The sequence below is a fragment of the Apostichopus japonicus genome, chromosome 14 (genome assembly GCF_037975245.1).
Source record: "Apostichopus japonicus isolate 1M-3 chromosome 14, ASM3797524v1, whole genome shotgun sequence".
NCBI lineage: Eukaryota > Metazoa > Echinodermata > Holothuroidea > Aspidochirotida > Stichopodidae > Apostichopus > Apostichopus japonicus.
Genome location: NC_092574.1, coordinates 18029464 through 18055474, shown reverse-complemented (window position 1 = coordinate 18055474; position 26011 = coordinate 18029464). Strand labels below are relative to the sequence as shown.

General features: G+C 38.4%; 1 protein-coding gene across 1 annotated transcript; it reads left to right on the top strand.

Moving 5' to 3' along the window:
• Nucleotides 1–7941: 7941 nt before the first annotated feature.
• Nucleotides 7942–25915, top strand: LOC139980209 (SWI/SNF-related matrix-associated actin-dependent regulator of chromatin subfamily A member 5-like). The gene is made up of 21 exons (XM_071991703.1): nt 7942–8099; nt 9495–9569; nt 9947–10113; nt 10892–11093; nt 11848–12027; nt 13045–13200; nt 13816–14016; nt 14367–14476; nt 15047–15273; nt 15767–15888; nt 16160–16312; nt 17186–17318; nt 18060–18205; nt 18704–18937; nt 19356–19469; nt 20663–20785; nt 21117–21230; nt 21816–21950; nt 22510–22722; nt 23567–23680; nt 24205–25915. Exons 1-21 carry the CDS (start codon nt 7947–7949, stop codon nt 24283–24285), a joined length of 3153 nt encoding a protein of 1050 aa, XP_071847804.1. The 5' UTR covers nt 7942–7946; the 3' UTR covers nt 24286–25915.
• The last annotated feature ends 96 nt before the right edge of the window (nt 25916–26011 follow it).

Genomic DNA, 26011 nt, shown 5'->3' with positions numbered 1-26011 from the left:
AAAAATGTAGCTATTAATTATTTACGGCGGGGTGTCGCAACCCCAGAAGTCAATCCAAAAAAAGTGAAGCTTGCTCTTTGCTCCCTCCCCCTGAGCCTAATTTTGCCAGGTAAGGGTGATATCACTAGTACATCTAGTTTCGCCATCTGCTGGTGTTTCACAGAAAATGTGATCGAAAACATCCTGAAATGAAATTGCACTTTACACTCATTGGAATTGTTTGTACGGTATCAAATTCATATTATTCGAACAACACGCTGAGAGGAGTAGGAATTGAGGTAGGAGAAATGTGGTTAAGTTCCTCTAATAAATTGGTAAAATGCAAGCCTAATTAACAGAGAATGAAGGAAATGAATTCCCAAATTTTCGCAATCCCCTTTTCTGCAATTATTTTTGTGCTTCAAAACAGCACTGTCTGAAAATATACCCCTTCGCACTCCCATCACGGACGTAGCTAAGGCCTGATGATTGGGGGGGGGGGGGGTGTAGTGGCTGAAATTCCAACTGAATGGGTTTTGGAGCCAGAAAATTTAGACTGCTGCCTTGTACCCCCCCCACTCCCCCCCCCCCCGCCCAGCACTACTCGTCGACGATACGGCCAGTGTCAGTCAGAAACCCTATTTTTCGCGATTGCACTTTTGTTCCGAACTTTTTTTCGGTACTGTTGTACCACTTGCCCTCACTTCACAAACTTATTAATCACTCTGGTTAAGCGAGTAAGCAACTGAGTATAAGTTATCTGCTTGATAGGCTACATAGACTACTAACTACAAAAGCTATGTTAATGTAACAAAGATGAGGAAAACAACAATTTTTCAACAAATTATATTCGACGACATAGTGAAATTACCAAAAAATACAGTGCTTTTTCCTAGCGCGCTTAATATTATTTTCTTGAGGGTGGGGGGAGGGGGTGAGACTATTTATCACTCACATGAAAAACAAATCAATTTTTCACTTCATTCCAACTGAGCATTTGGAAAGAAATGAACAATTAAAAATTTTGCAGAAAAATGTTGAGTTGACGAGATACGATAAGTTGTCAATTAAACATTTTGCCCAAAAAATATTTTAATTGCTCAGTTGGAATGAAGTGAACAATTGAACATATTGCCAAAAATGTCCATTTGACGAGATAAGGTACCGTAAGTTGTCAATAAAACATTTTGCAGAAATTTTTTCAATTGCTCAGTTAAAGCAACTGAGCAATCCAACATTTTTGTAATCTAAACAATTCTTGTAATCTTAACAATTTACTGAAAAATTTCACCTAATGGGGCAAAGTTTTTCTTATGTTGATGGCACTTTTAAGCTTCCGTAGATTAGCATTGAGCGTTTTAATTGTATACGATGTACAATAGTTCTATAAGGCATTTTTTTAGAGTATTCAAAATCATACGAAGTTTTGTATGGTGGAGTATAAGGATCGCGAGATACAATTTCTCAATGTGACAAGGAAAACGTGGTAAATATGACTGATTAAAGGTCAATTTTGACCGAAAATTTTAAGTCACTCACAAATTACAAGATTATATGAAAATTAGAGTGCGACAGTCGGAAAAATTAGAGTGCGACAGTCGGAAATTCCGACTGTCGCACTCCAATTTTCCAACTATCGTCAGTTTTACCAAGATTGGGGGGTGTGACACCCCCCACACCCCCCCCCCCCTCTAGCGACGTCCCTGACACCCATGCACATAATACTATACAGTACACACACTCGGAAATAACCTCTGAGTATATAGTCGTATTTATACTGCACAAACGGGAAGTTCTCGAAATCGATGTACACCCCATTTAATCATAATGAATATGAGAGCCTGTCAACAGGGTTCTTTGAGCAGCCACTGTTTTAAGCAAATGTATACTCTAAGCGGTTTATTATAAACTTAGAAAAGAACCAATCGCAAAACAGCAATCGTTTTTTAATGAGCTAAACATATCTCATACCGGATAATATGTTGGTTTGAATGTAACTAATGTTAGAATTTTAACATTTATCTTAAATGTTGTGAATAAACCTTCGCATATAGTCGAAATAACCATCATGATGAAGGTTTTACTAAGTAAGCCTTTTTGTGGCACAAATTAATGTAAGTTTAAAGCTGGATCGAAGTAACATTATGATACCATTCTAAGGGAACCATCATAACCACCTGACGATGATCACATAGGCTCGATGCAAGGGGACTGGGGTTGAGAGCGGATCAGTCGTTCGGTTGTTTGGTTTTCGTGAACAGGTTTTTTCCTGGGTGACTTTTCTTAAAAATTATCACACAGTCAGTCTTGATGTAAGATGACTGGGAGTAAGAGCGGATGAATCGGTTCGTTCTTTGGCTTCCTTGACCTGTTTTTTTTCTGGGTGGCTTTCTTACAATAATGTCAGTCTTGATGCAGGGGAACTGTGATTGAGAGCGGACCAGTCGGTTAGTTGTTTGGTGCCCAGGTTCTTACCTGTGTAACTTTTCGTAAAATCGCTTTTCGGCATTCTGTTAAAGATCAAGCGTAGAATCTGTGTCTATGGAATCTGCCCAATTTGCATAAATGTCAAAAACGTGTAAAACGTGTACCCTCGCATATAGTTGTATTTTACTTGTTTCTCACTGTGTGTATAGTAGTAAGTTTTGTGTGCCACGTGATATCACGTAGCAATAAAATATGCGACGAACGTGGAATGAAGTGTGATATGACGTACAGTAATGTTAGAAAGAACCAATCGCGAAATTGCAATCGTTTTTTTTAATGAGTTAGCACCCTGCGAACTGCTTGCCCCCTGTATGTTTCAGTACACTGATGTTGTGTACCTTAGCACCCTGCCAACTGCTTCCCCCTGTATGCTTCAGTACACTGTTGTGTACCTTAGCAACCCGTGAACTGCTTTCCCCCTGTATGTTTCAGTACACTGTTGTGTACCTTAGCAACCCGTGAACTGCTTGCCCCCTGTATGCTTCAGTACACTGTTGTGTACCTTAGCAACCCGTGAACTGCTTGCCCCCTGTATGCTTCAGTAAATATATCTTAGTACCCCGTGAACTGCTTGCCCCCAGTATGTTTCAGTACACTGTTGTGTACCTTAGCAACTCGTAAACTGCTTGCCCCTTGTGTGCTTCAGTACACTGTTGCGTATCTTAGCAACCAATGAACTGCTTGCCCAAAGCATGCTTCAGTACACTGTTGTGTACCTTAGCAACCGAGGAAACGGTTTCTAGTGTATATATATTTACAATTCATTATACATATTTACAAATTATCCCCGAAATCAGCGTCTTATTCGTCCCTTATGGACGCAATCTACACGCAATAATGCACACTCGAGCCTGCTTGAAGGAACAAAAATACGACCAGACGAGGGCCTTTACCCCTAACACGTAGCCTCGATACTTCATCTACACGTTATAAACTCCACTATGACGACTGTATAGCTTCGACACGAGGAATGGATGACGTAATCACTGCAATTGCCTATAGCAGATCAGTAGTAGCTATTTATTGACCGTGGAAATGGTTTCCCTAGTGTATTTATTTACAAGTCATCATACATATTCACAAATTATTCCCGATATCAGCGTCTAATTCGTCCCTTATGGACGCAATCTACACGTGATAATGCTCATTTGAGCCTGCTAGGGCTTGAAGGAACAAACTGCGACCAGACGAGGGCATATACCCCTAACACGTAGCCTCGAGACATCTACACGTAAAAAACTCCATAATGTGTGTAACTTAGCAACCCGTGAACTGCTTGCCCCCTGTATGTTTCAGTACACTGTTGTGTACCTTAGCAACCCGTGAACTGCTTGCGCCCCCTGTATTTTTCAGTACACTGTTGTGTTTCTTAGCAACCCGTGAACTGCTTGCCCCTGTATTTTCATTTTTTCATTTCATTTCTTTATTCCAGTATAAATTTACAGAGAAATTTATAAATAGGATAAAAATATAACAATTTACAGAACATGAAAATACATGTTAAGACATAGAAAAGTTTATGAGACTAAGTTAATAGTGAAAACATAAAAAGCGTTAAACAAGTTATCAAAATTATCAAGAAGCAACAACAAAGGATCCAAGAAGCTGCCTCACCAGTTTACAAAAAGGGGCTGTTCTGTCAATTAAACGAGTTCTTAAATGGTAAAAATTCTAAAACATTATCAAAAAGCTACAATAAAGGACCTAAGGAGCCGTTTTGTACAAAAATAAACGAGTTCTTAAAGAGTATAATTCTAAAGATGGCGTGATATTTGGATTTCTCAAATTATAATTTGTTTTATTGCACAGGGAGTTGAGCTTGGAATGTAGAGGATGTTCGTTAGAAGTTTGAATATTTTTGACAAGTCGTATAAATTCATTCCTAGCAGATTCATTGACTCTTTGTACAAGATTCTCATAATTAAGCCTGAAAATTTTTGAACAAAATTTAAGAACTTCTTATTCTTCTTTTATCTTTAACGTGTACAAAATGATACCATACTGGAACCGCATATACTAGGATCGGCAAGACAGACGCCGCGATCACCCTTTCTATTGTATCACTGGAAAAGTATGGGACAGTGAATGCTAATGTCAAAACAATATAATACACTTTAGCTAACATTTTCGAGATATGATTTTTAAAAAGTTAACTTATCATCAATGCACACTCCTAGATAAATAGTGCAAGAGGTACGTTCAACGCACGAGCCCTGAATTATAGTTCTCTGTCCTTTAACATTCATTAAACCTTTGTGCTTAACATTTATATTTTCAAACAAGATTTCTTTTGATTCATTTGGATTCAAAATGAGATTTTTCTGCTCACACAAGCTAACAATTCTAGAAAGAAAGTACTGATAATCATCTTGATCTTTACTGTGTGTGCTTTTACTGATTCTGCAGGAAACAGCAGTATCATCTGCATACTTGATAACATTGCAGTTGGAACCTGAGCGTATCTCATCCGTGTAAATGGTGAAAAGTAGAGCCGATAGAGGACCCCCTTGAGGAACGCCAATTTTAATATCCGATTTAGGAGAAAATCCCTTCTGTAATTTCATTTGCCTAGACCAGCCTTGTACAAAGTTTGCAAGCCATTGAACAAGCCATGGTCCTTCAATAAAGCTACAAAGATCTTGAATTAGGCGATTAGGCAATACCGTATTAAATGCGCTTGAAAAATCTAAGAAAATTTTCAGTATACTGTTGTGTACCTTAGCAACCCGTGAACTGCTTGCCCCCTGTATGCTTCACTACACTGTTGTGTACCTTAGGAACCCGTGAACAGTCAACTTAAGCACACAGGGGAAAGCAGTTTACGGGTTGCTAAGGTACACCGGTGTACTGTAGCACACAGGGGGCAAGCAGTTCACGGATTGCTAAGGTACACAACAGTGTACTGGAACATACAAGGGGCAAGCAGTTCACGGGTTGCCAAGGTACACACATTTGGGGGTTTTTCACGTGTAGATGATGTCTCGAGGCTACGTGATAGGGGTATATGCCCTCGTCTGGTCGCAGTTTTTGTTCCTTCAAGCCCTAGCAGGCTCCAATGAGCATTATCACGTGTAGATTGTGCCCATAAGGGACGAATTAGACGCTGATTTCGGGGATAATTTGTGAATATGTGTGATGATATTCGTACATTTTTATAAATATTCAGATTACTTGTTTCTCAGCCGCGTAAAGCAATAGCGAACAATTAAACGTTATGTGGGCTACCACTTGTACATGATGTGTAATAAAGTTCGTATTTCGTATGGTGTGACAATATGATTGGTAAGTACTGTGCATGTGTAATTAGCAAAAAAAAAAGAGTTTGTGGTTTATATGGTGAAGCGAGTATCCAGTGGACGAGCAGATTTTTGAGGCTCATAATTCCCTACGACCAGTCACAGTGAACAATGTCTGGGTCTGGAAAGTACACAAAGAAAAGCGAAAAGCAAATTCCCAATGGTTTTGGTGTGAGTGATTGATAGGGGAGGGGTGTAAAGAGGCATTAAAAGCCCACTAACTTGTAATTGTGACGATTGGTCGTAGCTAATCGTAGGGTCGTAGCTAATCGGACTAGGAAATGGAAAGACGAAGAGTAAACAATTAAATTGATCAAGAGCCACACTTTAGTTAGTAAGGTAAAAAAGTACACTCATGCCTACCTCCAAGTCAGACAAGGCACTGACATTCTCGTAGGTATCTTCATTTGAACAGAAACACGAGGTTACGGTCATGTTTTTTCCTAAGCTTTTATACGTTCAACATAACATCATGTACAACGCACGTAGGTGATGGGACAAAACTTTCTTCCAATGATTCAGTGTACGCGATCACGAGCTTGCGCAAAGTTGTACAACAGCGCTGTTCGCTATTACAAGTGAAAAATGAATAATTCATATCTGCTCAACAGGAAATTGCGTTTGTCGTGTTAACTACCGTTACCGAATTGATCCAACTGGGTGGAAATTTCTGTAAGATCATGAATAATTCATGACTTTCCCTTCGCTGTCTTACGAAAAAAATATCGCTGGCGGCGATGATTCTGCATGAAACGCAGGTGGCGCTGCTACCCTAAATAGGAGGTGCTACAACCCTAAACTCGAGGTGCTACTAGTACTACCCTAAGCAGGAGGTGCTACTATACTCTAAACAGAAGGTGCTACTACTCCTAAGAGACGATGCTGCTGCTGTAAAAGCTGCCGCTACTACTCTAAATAGGCGATGCTACTATGCTACTACTCTAAATCGGCTATGCTTCTGTAAATTAGTGGCGCTACTACCCTAAACGGAAGGTGCGTATTATGGAATGCCAAAATGACCACTGGTGGCATTGCTACCCAAAACAGATGTTGCTTCTACCCTAAACAGGAGGTGCTACTACACTAAGCAGGAGGTGCTACTACTCTAAACAGGTGCTACTACCCTAAACAGGAGGTGCTACTACCCTAAGCAGGTGGTGCTACTACCATAAACAGGCAATGCTACTACCCTAAACAGGTGTTACTATCATAAACCCTGACAAAAATGTCTCAATCCTGATCCACTTCCCCAACCCACCACTATTCTATTATTTTTCGTTATAGGTGAAGTGTTTACTTTATACATTGAACATACTTGGTACAATTTCGCCTATATCACAGGAACTTATCCATATGACACTCATCTTTGTGTCTTAAAACGCGAGTGATGAAATATTGACTAATAATATTGATTAATGACATATTTTCTAATTTTTCGAAAACATTTCGGGAATTGTTATGGTGTGTTGGGTATCAGTGGCAGTGCGTCCATACAGTCAGGGGGCGGATGCCCCCCCCCCCCCTGACGGGCTCAAATGGACTGCTGGAGCCCTTTTCAGCTCTTTACCACTTTTTACTTATTCGCGATTATTGAATTTTTTAATGCGCTCTCATCTACCTATTGACATTTGTCACATTTTGTTGGTGTAATTTGGCGATGACGTTTATCTGCAAATTGCAAGGCCTGGAAAGGGTCATTTGCGGCGATCTAGGGAGTTTCTTTACTGAAAAAATATTCTGTACGCTCCGTGCCAAACATTGGTGGCTCTCCGCTTAGATAGTACGGAGCATTCTCGCCCCCCTCCCCCCTCCCCCTCCCCCTCTTGACCAAAACCCCTGATCCTGCATAAAATCCCGCAGGATCCTGCAGGATTTTATGCAGGACTTTTTTGTATGGGTATAGCTCCGCCATGCACTGTTGAATATAGACAATAACTTTTAATTGGTTATCTAATCTATAACTAAGACATTTAATCAAATTCCTTCACTCGTGCACAAACAGTGTAATGTTTCTGAGTTGAACCAACATTTTTTTGTAACTTAATAAACTTCAGTTAAAACCAAATTTCAGGTTCTGGTTGACCAGTTTCGACTCCCATCCATTCCTGGTTGTTCGCCCTTTGTATAAGGCGCACAAGTTAATGAACTGCGCATGTGCAACTTGCAGTCTGTCAAACAAATCCAATGTTCCAGAGTAATCTTTTGTACTTTGGCGCGACTGTGTACCAACGTGAATCACGAAGTCACTATTACCGAGTTTTTATCGGTATAATTTGGAAGATGGCTGAACCAGAAGAACAACAGCCGACCGTATCCACCAAACCAGAGGCTGAAGAGGTATGAGCGAAGTTGGTTATGTTATATTTTGACGACAGAAAGAAACTTACGTGATCAGTTCAAGTTTTAATTCACAAAGAATCAACTGTTATTAGTGTTAAGCATAAGTTAGGCTAGGCCTTACTTAGTACTTGTAATTTGTTTCGCCTAATGTTATATTTAAACGTATTGTAAGCATGTAACCATGTAGTTTAGGCTACTAGTAATAGTACTACTGTATCATATGCCGGTAGTTTTACCTTTGTAGCACATTCAGCACAGCTACTTCATGGCCATTCATTTAAATCCTTTTAGCACCACCGTCACTGATAAAAGTAACCATTTCATTAACGCGATTGACTTCCTTGCTAAGTAAAAGAGGCTTTTTCTACTAGGCTACTAAATTAGAAATATTTCCTTATATTTGTCCTGTTTTATCATGTCATACTGGCTAGGTAGGTTATTAGGCCTAGGTAGGTACGATTTCACAACATACAATAATCGAAGTTGCATTACTATTTTACATATGTGCATAGATAATTGTTTTAATACATGCTTTGGATCGTTTGCTTGATGTGACAGACAGTGACACTAATGTAGGTTTAACATTGGTTGAGGAACCAGAATAAGCATAAAAGCTTTTCTAGTCTGGTCCCTTCCAAAAAGAAAGAAGGATCTGCAAAGACTACAACAAAGCAAGAACAAAGGAAACATAGAAGAGGAAAAGAGATATAAAAGGATTGTGGCACAAATTAAACCTAGATACATGCCAACTCTTTGTTTTTCTGACTTCTTTGACATAATTTTACATTTATATGGATCATATAAGTGTTGGTCTTAGCCTCAGCAAACTTTGCCCTGCTCAGCCTTTGGTATTGAGGAATGCAAGGTGTACGTTAGAGTTAGACCTGAAGAGGAATACAGTAAAACCAAACATACCTCAACATACAGTCCTATTCCTTCCATTAATCTGCCAGTTGGACACAATACAAAAAGGTGATGCACAGTGCTCACTAAACATGTTTTGGTTACTTCAGTGAGTGGCTAAAAGTTGCCTCCCTGAATCCAAACCACACAGGAACCATATGCTTATAAATACTTGTAAATGTTTTTAAATGAATTTCAGTTCCAGTCAAGTGATTTTGCTAGTAGATAAATGAAAAGTGCTATCTGGTTATTAGTTTGAAACTTTGTGTCATCACCAACGTTTCATTACAAAAGAGGCCAAGTATAGTAAAACTGTATAGTTCTTGTGTCTTTAACTTCATTCAGATCTGTCAATACCCTTTCTAACTTTATACGTACCCTCGCTGGAATAAAATGTCCTCAGCTATGTTAACATTTTTCCCCTTTTCTATTAATATTTAACTCCATGAAAATGATAATGTTTTTTGCTTTATTTCTTTGGTTGGTCAGGCACCAAAGGAACTTAAGGAAGAAGCCAAAGAAGAGGTTCCTCCCCAAAAACCAGCCAGTTATGAAGAGAAACTAGTAAGTGTATCATGCAGATTGTTTCTCACAAATTCCATATGATTCACAGTAAGATACAGGCTTATTTGTGTATCATTCGGTAGACAATTAGCGACAGTTAGAAATTGCTGTTTTAACTGATAATAATTAATATTATCAATTGAGGTACAGTACATGTACAAACTCGCAACAGGCTCTCAACATTCTTAATATTGAATAGATATGTGAAAAGTGTCAAATGAAATATGTCGATATGATGCACACTAAGCTGTGTTATCATTAACCAGTCTTTATTATTTGGTATGATTTGATTTTTTGGACAGTCGCTGCTGTGCTGACAGTTTCCAACATACAGTACGTAATAATGAGCCCTTCCTTTCCCTCCTGTTATTTTTCAGGAAAGCGATCGATCTTCGAGGTTTGACTTTCTCCTGCAGCAGACTGAGATTTTCACACATTTCATGAGTGCTACGAGTGCCAAGGCACCCACCAGTCCATTGAAGATTAAACCGGGCCGACCAAAACTAAAGAAAGATGAAAAAGCAAAGCTCTCAGCTGTTGGAGAGTGAGTTTTAAGTTCAAAAGCACTTGTTTACCGATATTACAACTTCAAACATTCACTCGATCAGTTGAAATTTTTTATATAATCATCATCATCAATGATTTCTTAGGTAGGTTTTTTTGAAGTGATACATAACAAAATTGTGTGTCAAAGGAGTGAAAATAACTCTAGTTGTTATGCACACAATCAGTGGCATGTCATTTTTTAATGGGAAGAAACTGTCGGTATTCTGTCTTGTGGGAGAATCTTGTACGGCACCAGCACTAACTAGTCTAAGAATTAAAAAGTAGGCTTTATGGAAAAGAAGATGGCATATATATGACTGAATGATATATTATAAGTAAATGTAATCCCTATTGCTGTGGACTATTTGTTTCTTGTATGTAGCATGTGTTTGAAAAATATGTTCTCGTTCAACCGTAAGTTGTGTTTGTGTTTTTCTCAAGATGTTAATGCCTATGAAGAAAGGTAGCTGTAAGTTGCACATCTCATTTCAAGTTTATGTCTAAGTGTGAAATTTGCTTTGTGTTTACATTCAAAATGTGCTATATCTGAGCTTCTGCTTGTTTTCTTTGGGTAGCATCAATTCCTGGGATAAGTGAAGGTCTCTTTTGGCATGCAAAATGGATGAGAGGGGTGTGGGCTGGATGGAGAGGGAAGTACCAAACATGTTACACATTTTGTCCACAGTCAGGTAATCCCTGTGAAAGGTTGCTTTTTATCCTTTCGTTGTTTTCTTGGCATGAGTAACAGGTAGCATCCTCTTGTTCTTCTCTCACAGTCACCGCCATCGAATGACCGAGCAGGAGGAGGATGAAGAATTGCTCTCCGAATCCCGTAAGGCCACAAGCGTGATCACTCAGTTCGAGAGTAACCCAAACTACATCAAAAATGGAGAGATGAGGGATTACCAGGTCCGTGGGCTGAATTGGATGATCTCCCTGTACGAGCATGGAATCAATGGCATCCTAGCAGATGAAATGGTAACGACCTCTTTAATCAGCTCGGTCGGGCAGAGACGAGTTTACAGTTCACAAAGAAACCATATTATTTTATCAGAGATGAAATTCAGAAAATTCAAAATTGGTACTCAGAATTTGAACACTCAATTATTTCCTGCAAAACGATTATGCACAGAGTTAACTCCTTTGTGTTTTGTACTTGGAAGTTCTTTAAGGACCGCTGGAAGTTTAAAGATCGGTTAGACGGCCTAACTTAATTGTTGTAAGAAGCAAGAAAATCACAAATGTTTCTGTTTAGCTTTGAAATTGCTAGTTGATTTTTGTAGCTGGTGTAATTTATACCCAGTGAAATAGCATTGAGAAAAGCAATCTAGGAATGGTCCAAGTTGTTTACAGTTTTAATTTTAACCAGTTTTGGATACTGAAAAATATTTTCGGAATGACAAACAGATAAGTTTAGCCTTTCATTAAAACAATAGATGATGTTCAGAATTCCTCTTGAAGCCATCATCAATCATTCAGAAAGATTAGTTAACATTTTCTTATCAAGTTGATGAGATTGTTGAATTTTTAGCTTAGAAAATATGCCAAGACATAAATACTTGTACTAAAAACTGTTATACATCTTTAGATTTGTGTAGTAAGTTTGCCATTTTGTTATGCAATACTAATCAACCTAAAAAAAATATTTGTTAATCATATCTTTGTTCTAGGAGTGATAAAGGCTTTTGCCTTGATGTAAGACTGTAAACCTTTTAACGTTTTATCTTTTCAGGGTCTCGGCAAAACACTCCAGACGATATCCCTCCTGGGATACATGAAGCACTACCGTAATATTCCCAGCCCTCATCTTATCATATGTCCAAAGTCAACCCTAGCTAACTGGATGGCAGAGTGTCAAAGGTGGTGTCCCTCTCTGAGAGCTGTTTGTTTGATAGGTGATGCGGAGTCTAGGGTAAGGATTTTGCTGTCCTATTAACAGTAGGAAACTTTCTAGATTGTTCCTCTTACGAAGTAACCATTGTTCCTCTTGCATAGAAACCTTTGCCATCTTACATAGGAACCATTGTTCCTCTTACATAGGAATCGTTGTTCCGCTTACAGAGAAACCATTGTTCTGTTACATAGGAACCATTGTTCTCTTACTTAGGAACCATTGTTCTTCTTACATAGGAACCATTGTTCTCTTACTTAGGAACCATTGTTCTCTTACATAGGAACCATTGTTCTCTTACATAGGAGCCATTGCTCTGTTACATAGGAACTATTACGATCTTAGCTGACATAAACTTTGGCATAAATGTATGGGGGAGAATGGTGCCTATCCTAAAAAGTATTCTGCCATTTGGACTTCACAGTTTGTCAACTACACATGTTCAGAATATTTTAATCAGTCAGTGCAAAGTCTTAGACTGTATAGCAACACATGCTACACATGACTTATAGTTGACAATTATTTTAGCAGATATTTCAGCAGATTCAAGTTTGCTTTGAAACAAAGAATGAATTGCACTTCTTCTAGTTAACGCATTTAGTGGCTTGTTTGTTGCTGTCACACAGGGGTGCTCAATTTTCTGTGAGGGCAAGAGAGAAATATGATTTGGAGCAAAGAGCCTAGAGGAGTAACATCTCACTATTTACCTAGTTTGAACCAAAAAATCACCCCCACCACCCCAGGGTTGTTAACAATGTTTTGTTTGCCGGTCGGATATTTATCTTTCCCAAATTTGTACAGCTCACTGCCTATTCCGAGTCCCTGTTTTTGGCATGTAAATTAAAAGAATCGGAGAAAGAACTGCCAGATTGTACTTGTAACTTGTACTAAATACAGCTGTACTTTTGTAACTATGTACAAGCTGTTACATCTGAAAAGAGTAGTAGAAATACTAGGATTATGCAAACCATAAATGTTTACCATTCATGTTTGTTGCAACTGTACCTTTCAATTTTTTAATTTTTTTTCTTCATTCAGTCTGCTTTCATCAGAGATGTGATGTTGCCAGGAGAGTGGGATGTGTGCATCACATCCTACGAAATGGTGATCCGAGAAAAATCGGTCTTCAAGAAATTCAATTGGCGTTATTTATGCATCGACGAAGCCCATAGGATCAAGAACGAAAAGTCGAAGGTAAAGAACAGTTACTTTCCCATTTTCAATCCTCATGGACTCTTCAAGCCCAGTGCTTGGATTAAATATTCAAATTGAGAACAAGAGACAAAGAAATGTCCCTGAGTTGATGAAAATAGAATAAAAACCTACTGAACTCTTACCTAATGAGGGCTTCAGTCCAATCACCACAGGTACCACAGTGCGAAATGATGAAATATTTTCTGCCTGTCCCTGGGACAAGCGGGTCTTACTGTTTTGGTCATCTGAACAGCAAAGGTAGCAAAATAACAAAGACAAATATACATAAAGAGATGTGTAGGTTTTGTGAATAGAACACCAACTTTTGGACTGATGACAAGTTATTATTTTGTAGATCCACACACCTGGTAACCAGTCATAATAGATCTGTAAGCCAGCTGTAATGATTGCCACAATGACCAATGCAGGTTTTGCAGAAGGATTAGACAGAAGGAACCAATTTTTGTATCTCTTTGGATTTTGATGTGAAGAGCAAAATAGTTTCAATCCCTAGCGATATGTCAAATTCTTGTTTTGAATGAAGAACATTGTTTGTCCTCCAAGCCCCAAACTACTCTCCATCTCTCAGGACCGCCTCTCATTTTCCTCCCACAGCTCTCAGAAATTGTTCGAGAATTTAAGACCGCTAACAGGCTCCTGCTGACCGGCACACCGTTGCAAAATAACCTTCACGAGCTCTGGGCGCTCCTCAACTTCCTGCTGCCAGACGTTTTTAACTCATCCGAAGATTTTGATTCCTGGTTCAATACTCAAGGTTGCCTTGACAACACAGATCTTGTCAGTAGGCTTCACGGGGTAAGATGACACTTTTTTTAAATACCTGCATCTTTCTCATATTTCAGGTCGTGTGAGCTTCCTTTTGTTCCCCGCCCTACATCATCTCCTCATCCCTCCCCCCCTTTTCCTGATTTCATCGTATCCCTTTGTATGTTACAGTAGTTATTTACACTAGTTAATGTACAGCAATTTGAATCATTCTCCAGAGTCACGACAACGCCTCAATGTTTTTGCGAAGCTGTTGTGTCCTGTTGAAATGCCAAGTACATGATTTAAACATGTTATTGTGCTGCTGCTAGTTCAGAAATCTGATTTAACACTTTGATTTAGATAGTACACCCATCTTTTCTTTCGTCTCGTCTCGGCAGGTGCTACGACCTTTCCTGCTGCGTCGTCTCAAATCAGACGTGGAAAGAGGCCTGCTCCCGAAGAAAGAGACTAAAATATATATCGGTCTGAGCAAGATGCAGAGGGAATGGTAAGTACATTTTCTTCATCTGTGGAACGAACCGTAGAATACACAGATCCCCACCCCCCCCCGACTCATGTATCAGAGATGGTCACTGAGGGCCCATTTTCTGAAGTAATGTTGGCACTATTTTCGGCTGCTTTTCATATGACGCACTAGTTGGGTATATACCAATCCTTGTCTCCTGGCCACCCTCCCCCTCTCAAGAGGTCCTGGATCTGCCTGTGTGGAGATAATCCCAGTTCTATTTCCTAGGTATTGGAGCACAATGAATCAGATTCCTCACCTTGTTTGTGAACTTACCACTGTATGAGTATTACTTCTTTTATCTCTCTCCAATCTCTGGACCGAGATCAATCCTCGGTACATCCTCGGTGCACTTCTAATAAATAAAACATAGATATACTATAGGTAGGGCTGTACATAGAAGAATATCCTCAAAGCACTTTACCTCGGACTATAAAGTAAAACCTTAAGAAATAGGAAGCCCAGTAAACACTTCTGGCATGTTTCAGAATAAATAAAAATTAGCATACATATATAAATCTGATCAAATCTTTGAATCTTCCTTGTTTACAGGTACACCAGAATTCTAATGAAGGACATCGACGTCGTAAACGGAGCGGGCAAGAGCGATAAGATGAGGTTGATGAATATTCTGATGCATCTCAGAAAGTGTTGTAATCACCCTTACCTCTTTGACGGCGCTGAACCGGGCCCTCCTTACACCACAGATAAACATCTGGTGGACAATGCTGGCAAACTTATTGTCCTCGATAAACTGCTGGAGAAGGTCAGAGCACAAGGTAAATGAATTTTATCTTCCTCTTTATCCTTCTTGTTTCTATTTCTCTCTTTCTTCTCTCTCTCTTTCTCCCCCCTTTTTACAGTTATATTTGAATAGTTTTAAAATATGTCAAAACTTCAATTTTCAGTATTTTGCAGTATTTTAACATGTTGTTAAAAGATGTTAAAAATGAAATGTTGGTAACATGTATTACAACCTTGCACAGTGTTAACTATGTTCTGAGCTTCTTGCCATACATATTAACAGCTTTTTTAAAACAGATTGACAGCTGATCAATTGATATGGTCAAATTTCTTGTGTGAAAAATGTTAACTGGGTCTGTATCAAGTTTTGCATCATCTAGGCTTTTTTTTCTTGTCTTGACATCTACAAGCTGTGATATTTTTAGCTTCAAGTTTCTCTGCAGGTTCCCTTCTTGTCAAGTTGCTGATTAATATGCCAAGTGTTTGCCTGATTAATTTTGACTTTGGTGTCCTTTCATTTGTTTTAAGGTTCCAGAGTTTTAATCTTCAGTCAGATGACCAGGGTGTTAGACATTCTGGAGGATTACTGTGGATGGAGAGGCTTCCCGTACTGCAGACTGGACGGTCAGACACCTCACACCGAAAGACAGGTACCACTTAACTCCTGTTTGTTTTTGTCCTGGGTAGACAACCCCCCCCCCCCATCTTACCTTGTACAACTGAATAATCTGCTTAAATCTGCCGGTTTTGTGTCTCAATGGTTTGTAGGTATATTAATAGAATTTGTTTGAAATTTTATCACGACTAGTTATTACAGGAAACTGCAGAGCCAACCTCTCCCCCTCCATCCTTTGAAAGCATATTAATGATAATATTTTTCTCTTTCAATTTTGATATTTTTTCCTTGTTTTATCTTGCCAGAAAAGTATCAATGAATACAACATGCCCAATAGCGAGAAGTTTGTTTTCATGTTGAGTACCAGGGCCGGAGGTCTCGGCATCAATCTGGCTACAGCCGATATTGTCATTCTCTACGACAGCGACTGGAACCCTCAAGTCGATCTTCAGGCTATGGTACGAAATTGTTTCGCCTATACGATATTGTTACGCCTATACGATATATAGGGATAGTACTAACGCACCAGTTCATTTTCTTCAGATGTCAAGTTGATCTCGGAATAGGGAAGACAGAAAGTATCGACTGTGGATAGGTTTCAATTTTCTTTTGGCATCAATTGACATTAACATAGAAAAAACTTGTTTGGATTTTTTTTACATTTAATTACACCTTGTGTACGCTTCACTTGTTGCAAAACAAACAATGTGTTGGTGATTTTTTAATGTGATTGATTGCAATATTAATGTCAGTAATATTGGGTAATTATTGTAAAATTTACAAAGAATGATGGTCATACTCAGAGAGCTGTTTTTAAAGTGAAAAGTGAGTCTGGAATAGGGTCTTTCTGCCAAAGAATTTTGCCTGAGAATTATTGCAGTTGTTTCTTACTATGTATGCACAAATATTGATATTAATTTTGTAGGTTTGAGGAGGGGGGGGGAGGTGGGTGCGGCATGAATATTTCACATTTGCCTACAAATTCCCCAAATCCTGTCAAATCAGTTACGTTGAGACTTATCAGCCTTAGTATGAACTCAGAGGTAAAGTCAAGACTGCTTTATCAAACAATTTCAGATGCGTATTGAATCATATTTCATTCATAGAACCTCTGGTTTGAAATCCTCATTGTGCCGACCAATTGGGATTTTTGATGTTGACATGGTTAAATTACGATTATTTTGCTCACATCCTAACTCAGACAATTAGTGTATTAGGGTTTTTTAGTATCTTAGTTTTGGGTTAACTCACAAAAGTGATGAAGATAATGTATGTACACTGTTCATCATATATTTCACTCTAAAAAAAAACAATTTTAATTTTTTTTTTAGGATCGTGCTCATCGTATCGGTCAGAAAAAACAGGTCCACGTCTTCCGATTCATCACAGAGAACACGGTGGAGGAAAGAATCGTTGAGCGGGCAGAGACCAAACTCCGACTAGATAACATTGTTATACAGCAAGGTTTGTACCTGTCATATTTAACCATTTTTCAAGGCTAAAAGCAGTATGGAAATTATGGGTAGTGGTAGCTTTTTAAGAAGGAAGAATAAAATGTAGTGTTGGTAAGTAAGCGTGTAGGCTAAATAAGTGACAAACTGTTTCAAGTCTGCGACGTTCATATGCCCGTAACAATGTTCTTGTGGCAGTGTAAGAGTCACGGTACTTATAAAGGTTCTTTCTCAGCCAAAGAAAGAATGTATTGAGTTGTAATAAATAAGTGTGTAGGCTAAGTAAGAAACAGATCGTTTCAAGTCAGTGATGTTCGTCTGCCAGCGACGATGTTCTTGTGGCAGTAGAGTCATGGTACTCGTACAGTTTCTTTCTAAACCAATTGATTAGATTTCAAAGTAACATTTGAAGGCTGTACTATGTTAAGGATTTGCTGAAAGTGTCCGTGATAGTAACAGAATCTTTGGATCAATAAGCACCGAGATAGGCACAACGAGATAGGCCTATAAAATTCTCAACATCGATAAATAATGTTAAAAGAGTTGTTATAAGTAGCTCGGATTTGATCAAGACTGGTGGATACATCTTTGAGGTAATGTTAGGACGTGCACACCAAAGCTCAAGAAGGCAAAAAATTGAAATCATCAGATCGTGCAGTAGGTCGCGACTCGGTATATGTTTTTATCGATTTTGTGTTTTGGTGGATGGTCTTGTCGATCCTCACTATGTTCCTTTCTGACTTTTTTTCGGTAGGTCGTCTAGTTGATTCTAATCTCAAACTGAACAAGGATGAGGCCCTACAGATGATTCGTCATGGAGCTAACTTCATCTTCTCTTCCAAGGACAGTACGGTTCTGGAGGAAGACATCGATGCTATCTTAAAGAAAGGAAAAGAGAAGGTAACGAAAACATCAACAACCTTTGAGCCATTTATTTTATTTACAATAAGAAAAGCCACATGTGAGAAAAGTAGAGTGGTTATGTAATGTACACTTCACTTTATTTTACAATCCACTTCTGATGTTTAAATCAATTTGGATTTTGCTGTTTACTTTCTTTTTAAAGCTTTTTGAAACCAAGAGTATCTCTTGACCTCTGAAGGAGAGAGTGCTAGCATTCATTGTTTCAGAAGGCACCACCTTCGTCCAGTTCATGACTTGCAATTGGAAGACTTTTATATAATTATTTTCAAATTATAAAAACAAGAATAGTTGCGTGTGGCCCTCCAATTTGATTATTTAATGGTAACTTTAAACCTTACTCGACTCGTCTCCCATATTTTAATATCACCATCTGCAAACGTATGAAAATGTTTCTTGTGGCATCTCAAGATGTTTACCAGTCACCCGCCGGCCTGAATGTAACATTAAGATCATCTCACGTCTTCTCCCTCTCAGACCGAACAACTGAACAAGAAGTTGGAGACGCTAGGAGAGGGCGCCCTGCGTAACTTCAGCCTGGACACACCCATGGAGAGTATCTATTCATTCGAAGGCGAGAACTACAAGGAGAAACAGAAAGGAACAGGTCTCAGCTGGATCGAACCGCCAAAGCGTGAACGCAAGGCAAACTATGCGGTCGATGCCTATTTCAGAGAAGCGCTTAGAGTCAGCGAACCCAAGGCTCCAAAGGTCTGTTTTTGTTTTGTTTTTTCTGCTTTATTGTTCCATTTGGTAAACGATAAATTGGTGATGCCCTTCATCTCTTTTGAAATACTGCAATAGAACAAAAAAAACATAGACCTATGATCCACCCGAATGGGATTTTTACTGGCCCAAAACTGATGTTCCATTCACCAAACCTACACATATCCTCTACAGTGTACATATTGGTTTTGGACAACCAAATTTACATTTGGACAACCAAAAGAAAAGACCTGGTTGTCCATTTGACAACCAGATAAAAATGCTTAAAAATTTACCCTGAACCTGTGGGATATTCTTACCGACTGGGTATCACGATCAGCCTCACAACCCAAAAATCCAATTCATTAAAATTACCTTTATTTATGTGAAATGTTCATTGTATAGATTGTGTCTTTGTTTACAGGCGCCAAGACCACCGAAACAGCCGAGCGTGCAGGATTTCCAATTTTTTCCTCCGAGGTTGTTTGAGCTGTTGGACAAAGAGATATATGCTTTCCGAAAAAGCATTGGTTACAGAGTAAGTTTTATTGAGCATTCTTAGAATCCATATCTTTCCAAACCCCAAAGAGCCCAAATTATCCTATTAAGAAAAGGCTGTCTTGAAGCTAATCTGGTTATGGTAGTATGGTGGTATATATGCTAACTTCTTGTATCCCCTTACTTGGCATACAGTGTTGTTCGTATGTAGCTGCACTCATTTAGATCGTAGATTCTGTGTTTTGTAAGTCAAAGTTTAACCAATTTTCCAAACGCAGTTTTGTACTACATGGCATCGACGAAAGTGGGTAAAATTTGCACAGCAAAGGGAGAGGAAGCATCATTTTTGTATTCAGAGGCTAATTGTTTACTCATTTATTGGAATTATACCATAAAGTATACTGCGCGGAGGGGTTAAGGACATTTATTACGTTGCTCCGACTGTTTTGACTGAAGACCTTTACGATGCATAAATCTATATCATTCTGTCAGAATCGGATCAAGGTAACAGTGAAATCAGGTAGTGGAAGGACAAACTAAACCGCAGAACAAAAGTAAAGAAATCGTCATTACCTTTGACCTATGACAAGAACGTCTTTTCCATAGCATCGCAAAGTTTACTGTATATGGTCCTACCATATTTCACCATTACAAGAGAGGGTTAAGGAACCTGAAATTGTAAACAATGTGGGTAGTCTACCTAAATCCCACCAGGAGTGATTAATTAGCAGCAACTTTGCAATGGTAGCTAGTGAAACAAATCATTTACATTACAATTGTAGGACACAATTCTTTCCATATTTGGATGAAAATTAATTCAAGGATCCGTAAGGACCTGGGAAAAAGTCAGAAAAGGTTAAAAGCTTGTTATCTTGGTCTTAAAAGTCCTTGAATTTTGAAGTTAAGTCAGGTAAAGTCCTCATTTGAACACTGCTTGTGGATTATATTTTCATGACTAGTCCTCTGTTTAAAAAATTTCTTCAGTCACAAAGAATGCTTTTGTCTGGAGCGGTCAATGATTTGTTAATTTCCGGTTCCAGCCTTTGGGCAATTTAGCGAATACGTATCTTCTATCCTTAACGAAGACGAGCAAACATTTTGCACGAGTAACAATTTTTAGCCCTTCTTTCCCATCCAATTGAAAATGAATTTCATAGATGGTTGGAGATAGATTCTCTGATTTCAGGATGGAGAAATGCTTAATCTTTGCATTTGATTTCCTTCTTCATCTAGGTTCCCCTGAATCCAGATCTACCAAATCCGGGCCAGGTCAGAAAAGAGGAACAGAAGAGAATTGATGAAGCTGATCCTCTCACAGAAGAGGAGATTTCTGAAAAGGAGGATCTCCTCACCCAAGTAGGCGTCTTTAAAACAAATTCAGAAGTTATTATATTTGTTGGTTCCATTGTCAGTTTCAAGGTCACATATTCTTTGATTTTCTCTCACTCCCCCCAAAAAATGTAATGCTAATTGCCGATATTCTTTAATGTTTTGGGCCGATAAGTACAATACACATTTGATGGGTGTTTTGTAGGACTCCTTAAGTGCTACTAGCAAAGGACACTGTTTATATATCCATGAACAATCTGACAAGCATCTAGTGCGAGAATCAGAAATGAAAGAAAGAAGAAGAAAATATCCAGAAACCCATAAAGTCTTCTTTTTTTGTGTGTCTTCTCTTCTTCAGGGTTTCAACTGGTCCAAGCGTGACTTCAATCAGTTCATCAAAGCTTGTGAGAAGTACGGTCGGAATGACATGGAGAGCATCTCCAAAGATGTGGAAGGCAAGACCCCCGAGGAGGTGATTTTTTTTTTATCGAAACTACTTGCATAGAGTTGACTTGTATAATATCTTGGAAGATTTATTTAACTGTCAGGCCCCTCTATGGTCTATTTTTGCACTTTCAACAAAAGATTGGCTTCATTGTAGATAGCAGTGTTTGTTACCATGAATTTTGCTGAGAGGTTATATTAACTTTGTATTGCATTTATTTGTATAAAGAATCTTCTCCCCCACAAATCTGCTGTTTTGCAAAAGAGAGAGAGAGAGGGAGAGGAAGAAAAAAAACCGAATTGTATTCATTCCTCTGTTAGCATAGCAAGTGTTAGACGGTTGTGTAGCATTTAATTGACAATTTTGATAAGATTATTGCTTTGGAAGTCTATCCCATGGGACGTATGAATATTTATTGTCTGAGACACCCACTGTTTACCAAATGAATCGATATCAACCGACCCATCTCGGCAGGGGTGGATGATCTCTTATGCAGTTCTTGCAAGAGGATCGAAAGGGCGAGCTCCTCAAGCCTGCAGTACTTTAAAAGATACACCGGATAAAATATTTGACAGGTCGCCAAAGTAAATTCATCTCCGTCGATCGTTTCAGGTTCGAGATTACATGGAGGTGTTCTGGGACAGGAACCAAGAGCTGCAGGACATTGAGCGTATAATCGGACAGATCGAACGTGGTGAAGCCAAGATACAACGTAAGATTGGTATCAAGAGAGCGTTGGACTCAAAGGTATGTAGAAGCCTTCCGTATTATTTTATTTTTTTGAGGAGGGGGGGTGGCGGGGAGGAACAATAGGTCACTGAGGGATAACGAGGGGCTTGATTCATTTCTGCTTCTCTTATTCATGTATCAAAAATATTACACCTGTAAATGTTTTTGCTGTATAAAAAAAAGAAAATTATGCCCGAGAGTGAGTTCTTGGCTTGGGTATTGAAACATGTCTCCTGGGATGTTTCCTGAGGGATAAAAGGGGGAGTTGTCTGGGTAGGCGGACATTTTAGTACCGGTACCTATATCTCTTCAAACGTCGACATCAGACGTATTGTTGGAAACACGAGCAGCTGTTTATGTCTGTTGAATAATTATCACTGTTTCTTGCTATGCTGGAATGTTTATGTGTATCGGAGAGACAGTCAGGAAATTTGTTCTTAATTAGTGAGCTGGTTACTTTGATGGAATTTTCAGTATGGCTCTTATCATTGGAATAATTACTGCTTAAATTTCAAAGCATTTCACTGTACTTTAAAATGTTGTATTCTGTAATGATTTACTTGGATTTTGTCATCAGATGGGTAGATACAGGGCCCCCTTTCACCAACTTCGAATTGCGTATGGGACCAACAAGGGTAAGAACTGGACTGAAGAGGAGGACCGATTCCTGGTCTGCATGTTACACAAACTGGGCTTTGACAAGGAGAACGTTTATGATGAACTTCGAACTTCTGTCCGACAGGCCCCTCAGTTCAGATTCGATTGGTTTATCAAGTCCAGGACTGCTATGGTAAGCATACTATATCCTTTTAGGGCAAAGATTGAATGTCAGATTGAAAGAAAAAGGGGGGGGTTGTGCTTTTTTTTATACAAACAACCCTCACCCCACACCCTTGTTTGTTTAAAGTTTCAATTTTATAACCCCAAAAATGTCTGAATTTGAGATAACAGTCACTTTTTACCCTGGAATCTTCAGCAAATATTTCACAATTTACCTCCAAGTCATTTCTCCCTACTCATGCAGTTAATTGTCGAACCCCTTCAATGACTGGGGTTAACTTGGTGGGTCACAACCAGAACAAGAAAGTTACCTGGGAATACTTGCAGCCGGCTAATATTCTAGCGTCAGTACTCTCTTAAAGGTCATCCAGGGAATTATTTAGTCTTAACAGATTGTGTGGCAATTTTGAAGGTTCTAAACCATTTGGACCTCTTTGGACTTGTAGAGCATCGTAACCATTTTGTGTTGCATTTTGTGATGTGATACTTGATAAATTATATGCCATCATTTTAGCATGTTAATTATTTCCTAATTTTTTTAAAATGTTTTCAAAAGTTCTTTCCTGGTTGGTACGAGTGTTGAAAGTATTCCCAGACATCGAGGAGCGTTTGATGAGGAGCGTTCAATGTCTCGGTGAAAGGCAAAACACTTGAATATCATGTAAAATAAGAGTAGTAATTGACAGATTTGAAATTTTTAGTATGAGAGAACATTTTTTAATCTTTCTAACTAATTAATAACCATCATATTTTTTATTATATGAGTTGATGACAGTTGCATTGCTTGAACTTTTGCTGGTGAATTTTTTTGGTCCAAAGTTAATTTTAATTTGTTTCCTATCTGTATTTTTCAGGAGCTACAGAGAAGGTGCAACACTTTGATCACTCTGATTGAAAGAGAAAACCAAGAACTGGAGGAGAAGGAGAGAGCCGAGAAAAAGAAGGGGCGGAAAGGATCCGGTGGAAAGGTAAAAAAGATTTATCTTGATTTAAAGGTTATTCATGATTTTCAGAGAATAGAGACACGGATATTGGGCTGATAATTGGTTGATTTTTCACTACTTTTCTAGTTCTTGACATTTTTTTCTATTGTTGCCCATTCGTTTGAAAAGGAAAATGACTAGGTTTGCCCAGCAAAAATGACTAGAAACGTATGAAATGTTTACACCACATCAACATTAATTATTATTTGTGTTAAGTGTTGTCATTTTATGAAATCTTCAAGAAAGGATGAAAACTTGTGAAGACACTGAAGTCTACAACTAAGCCCCGCACACCGAACGACTGATAATCAATGACAGCTTATCAATGACAATGATAATCAATGACAATGACAGCTTACATTACCCAACTAGGCGAGGGTGGCTCCATGGTGAAACGTTACTTGAATTAATTGCAAGAATTTTGAGATTTCTTTTTTTACCTTTTAAGGTTTACAGAAGTTTCGTTTAAAAAAAGAGTTACTATGTTATTTATTTTCAAATTTTTGCAGGCAAGCACTCCAGTTAAGCCAGAGAAGAGGAAAGCAGATGGAACATTGGACGGTAGAGGCAGACCAAAGAAGAGGAAGTAAAGAGAGGAAATGCCAGTAGAAAGGACCAAGAAACTGATTTTTTTTTTTTTTTTGGCTGAAAAAAGTGAACAGCAACACCCTGATTAGTAATTAAGACGTCTGAACGGTACATCGGAGTGACTCGTTTAGAAATCTAACTTGGAAGACAATCCATCTCAAGTCACGTCTGTTTGTTGTACTATTGTCTCGGAGTACTGACTGTTATACAGTAAAATATCTATGATATAAGTTATCCTAAGGTATCCATAGGTAGCCTTTGGATAGTGAGGATATTTGGGCACAACAATACTGATGACCCCTATAGTGATATATATTTATAATTTGCCATATCCTGTTTTGTGTGATACTTTTCACAACAGGTAGACCACCCTCTGGTATCTTGGGAACCCTGCTCCAGACAGTACATACACATCAGTGTTTTTTTCCTGTCAATCAAAGCTTTGTCAGGTGTTTTGTGTAATTTTGCTGGTAATTTTCTGCATGTAGGATTATATTTATTTGAAGTAGAGAGACATGAAGGCATTGTTTTTGATCCACTATGATTATCAGGGTATCGGGTAAGATATCGTTTGCCAGATTTACCTAAAATTTCATGGTGATATTGTACCTGACAGTCTCTAACACAAAAAACAACGATATTTTACAATAAAAATCATAAGTAATTTTATACTTAATCATGCCACTAGTCACAGATTTAACTGATAACATAATGAAATCGGTTATTATCAAGATTGGTTTTGGCTGTCACGTTTTCAACTGAATTGTTGTTCCCTTCCATTTCTGATCAAAGTTGGTCGAGCAATGGATCGGCAGAAATATGTCAAGTACACGTCTTACCGACAGTGGTATTTGACCTACGGTACATCATGCGTGCAGTGGGAACTACTCCTCACTGTGACTAGAATTTCCACGAGTTTAGAATGGATGTGGCTTGTAAGATATTTTCTGACATCCTTCGTGGTGGAGATCAAATTTTACGATGTATCAATATGAAGCATCTCACGCCCCAACCCTAGTGTATGAATGTGAACAAATTTTATCAGAAAAGGTCTGCAATTTTAACATTCTTCAAGTTGTGTGTAAAACTTGTAACAGGGCCAATAATAATGGCCTTTATGTTTGGGAGAATCAATCTTTCTGCTTTCTAGTAAGAGAGTGTACATATTTGCATGCAATATGTGTAGTTGATACATAGTAGCAATAGCAACATTTAATAGTGAAATGCGATGGCTGGAATTGTCTCATTCATTCTTCAGAAATTAAAGAAAGTGGAGCTGGGTGGGACAAGCACAACAGCTTATGAAAGAACTTTGCTCAACTTGGAAATACATTTTTGCAATCAGGGAATTAGGTTCCCAAAAACTGTCTGGTTATGTTTGAATTACCCATAAAATATCTTCTTTTTTTTACAAGGACAAACTGGTTTCTCATGATAAACTGTTTTCTTCAATAGCTAGTCCTCGAAAGGATAGTGTTGGCTTCCTGTAAATTTTCAAACACTTGAGAAATATGGCAACTGCATATGAAACAGCAAAAAATACAATGATCTGGTATTTTTAATGTATATAAATCTTTTCTTGTGACTTAAGTAGTCTTTGATGTTTTTTTTTCTCGATTTTTTGTCAATAAATATTTGTCTCAATGTAGTTCTTTTGTTTATTACTTTTTTGACTTGTCCTGTTTTAAAATGGAAGCTGTCATCATAAGCTGTTTGTTAAGAGAGCAG

Coding starts and splice junctions, on each gene's coding strand:
- LOC139980209 (XM_071991703.1), top strand. CDS start 7,947: ATGTTCCAGAGTAATCTTTTGTACTTTGGCGCGACTGTGTACCAACGT. Junction 11,094..11,847: donor GCATCCTAGCAGATGAAATG/GTAACGACCTCT, acceptor TTATCTTTTCAG/GGTCTCGGCAAAACACTCCA. Junction 14,017..14,366: donor TTGTCAGTAGGCTTCACGGG/GTAAGATGACAC, acceptor TCGTCTCGGCAG/GTGCTACGACCTTTCCTGCT.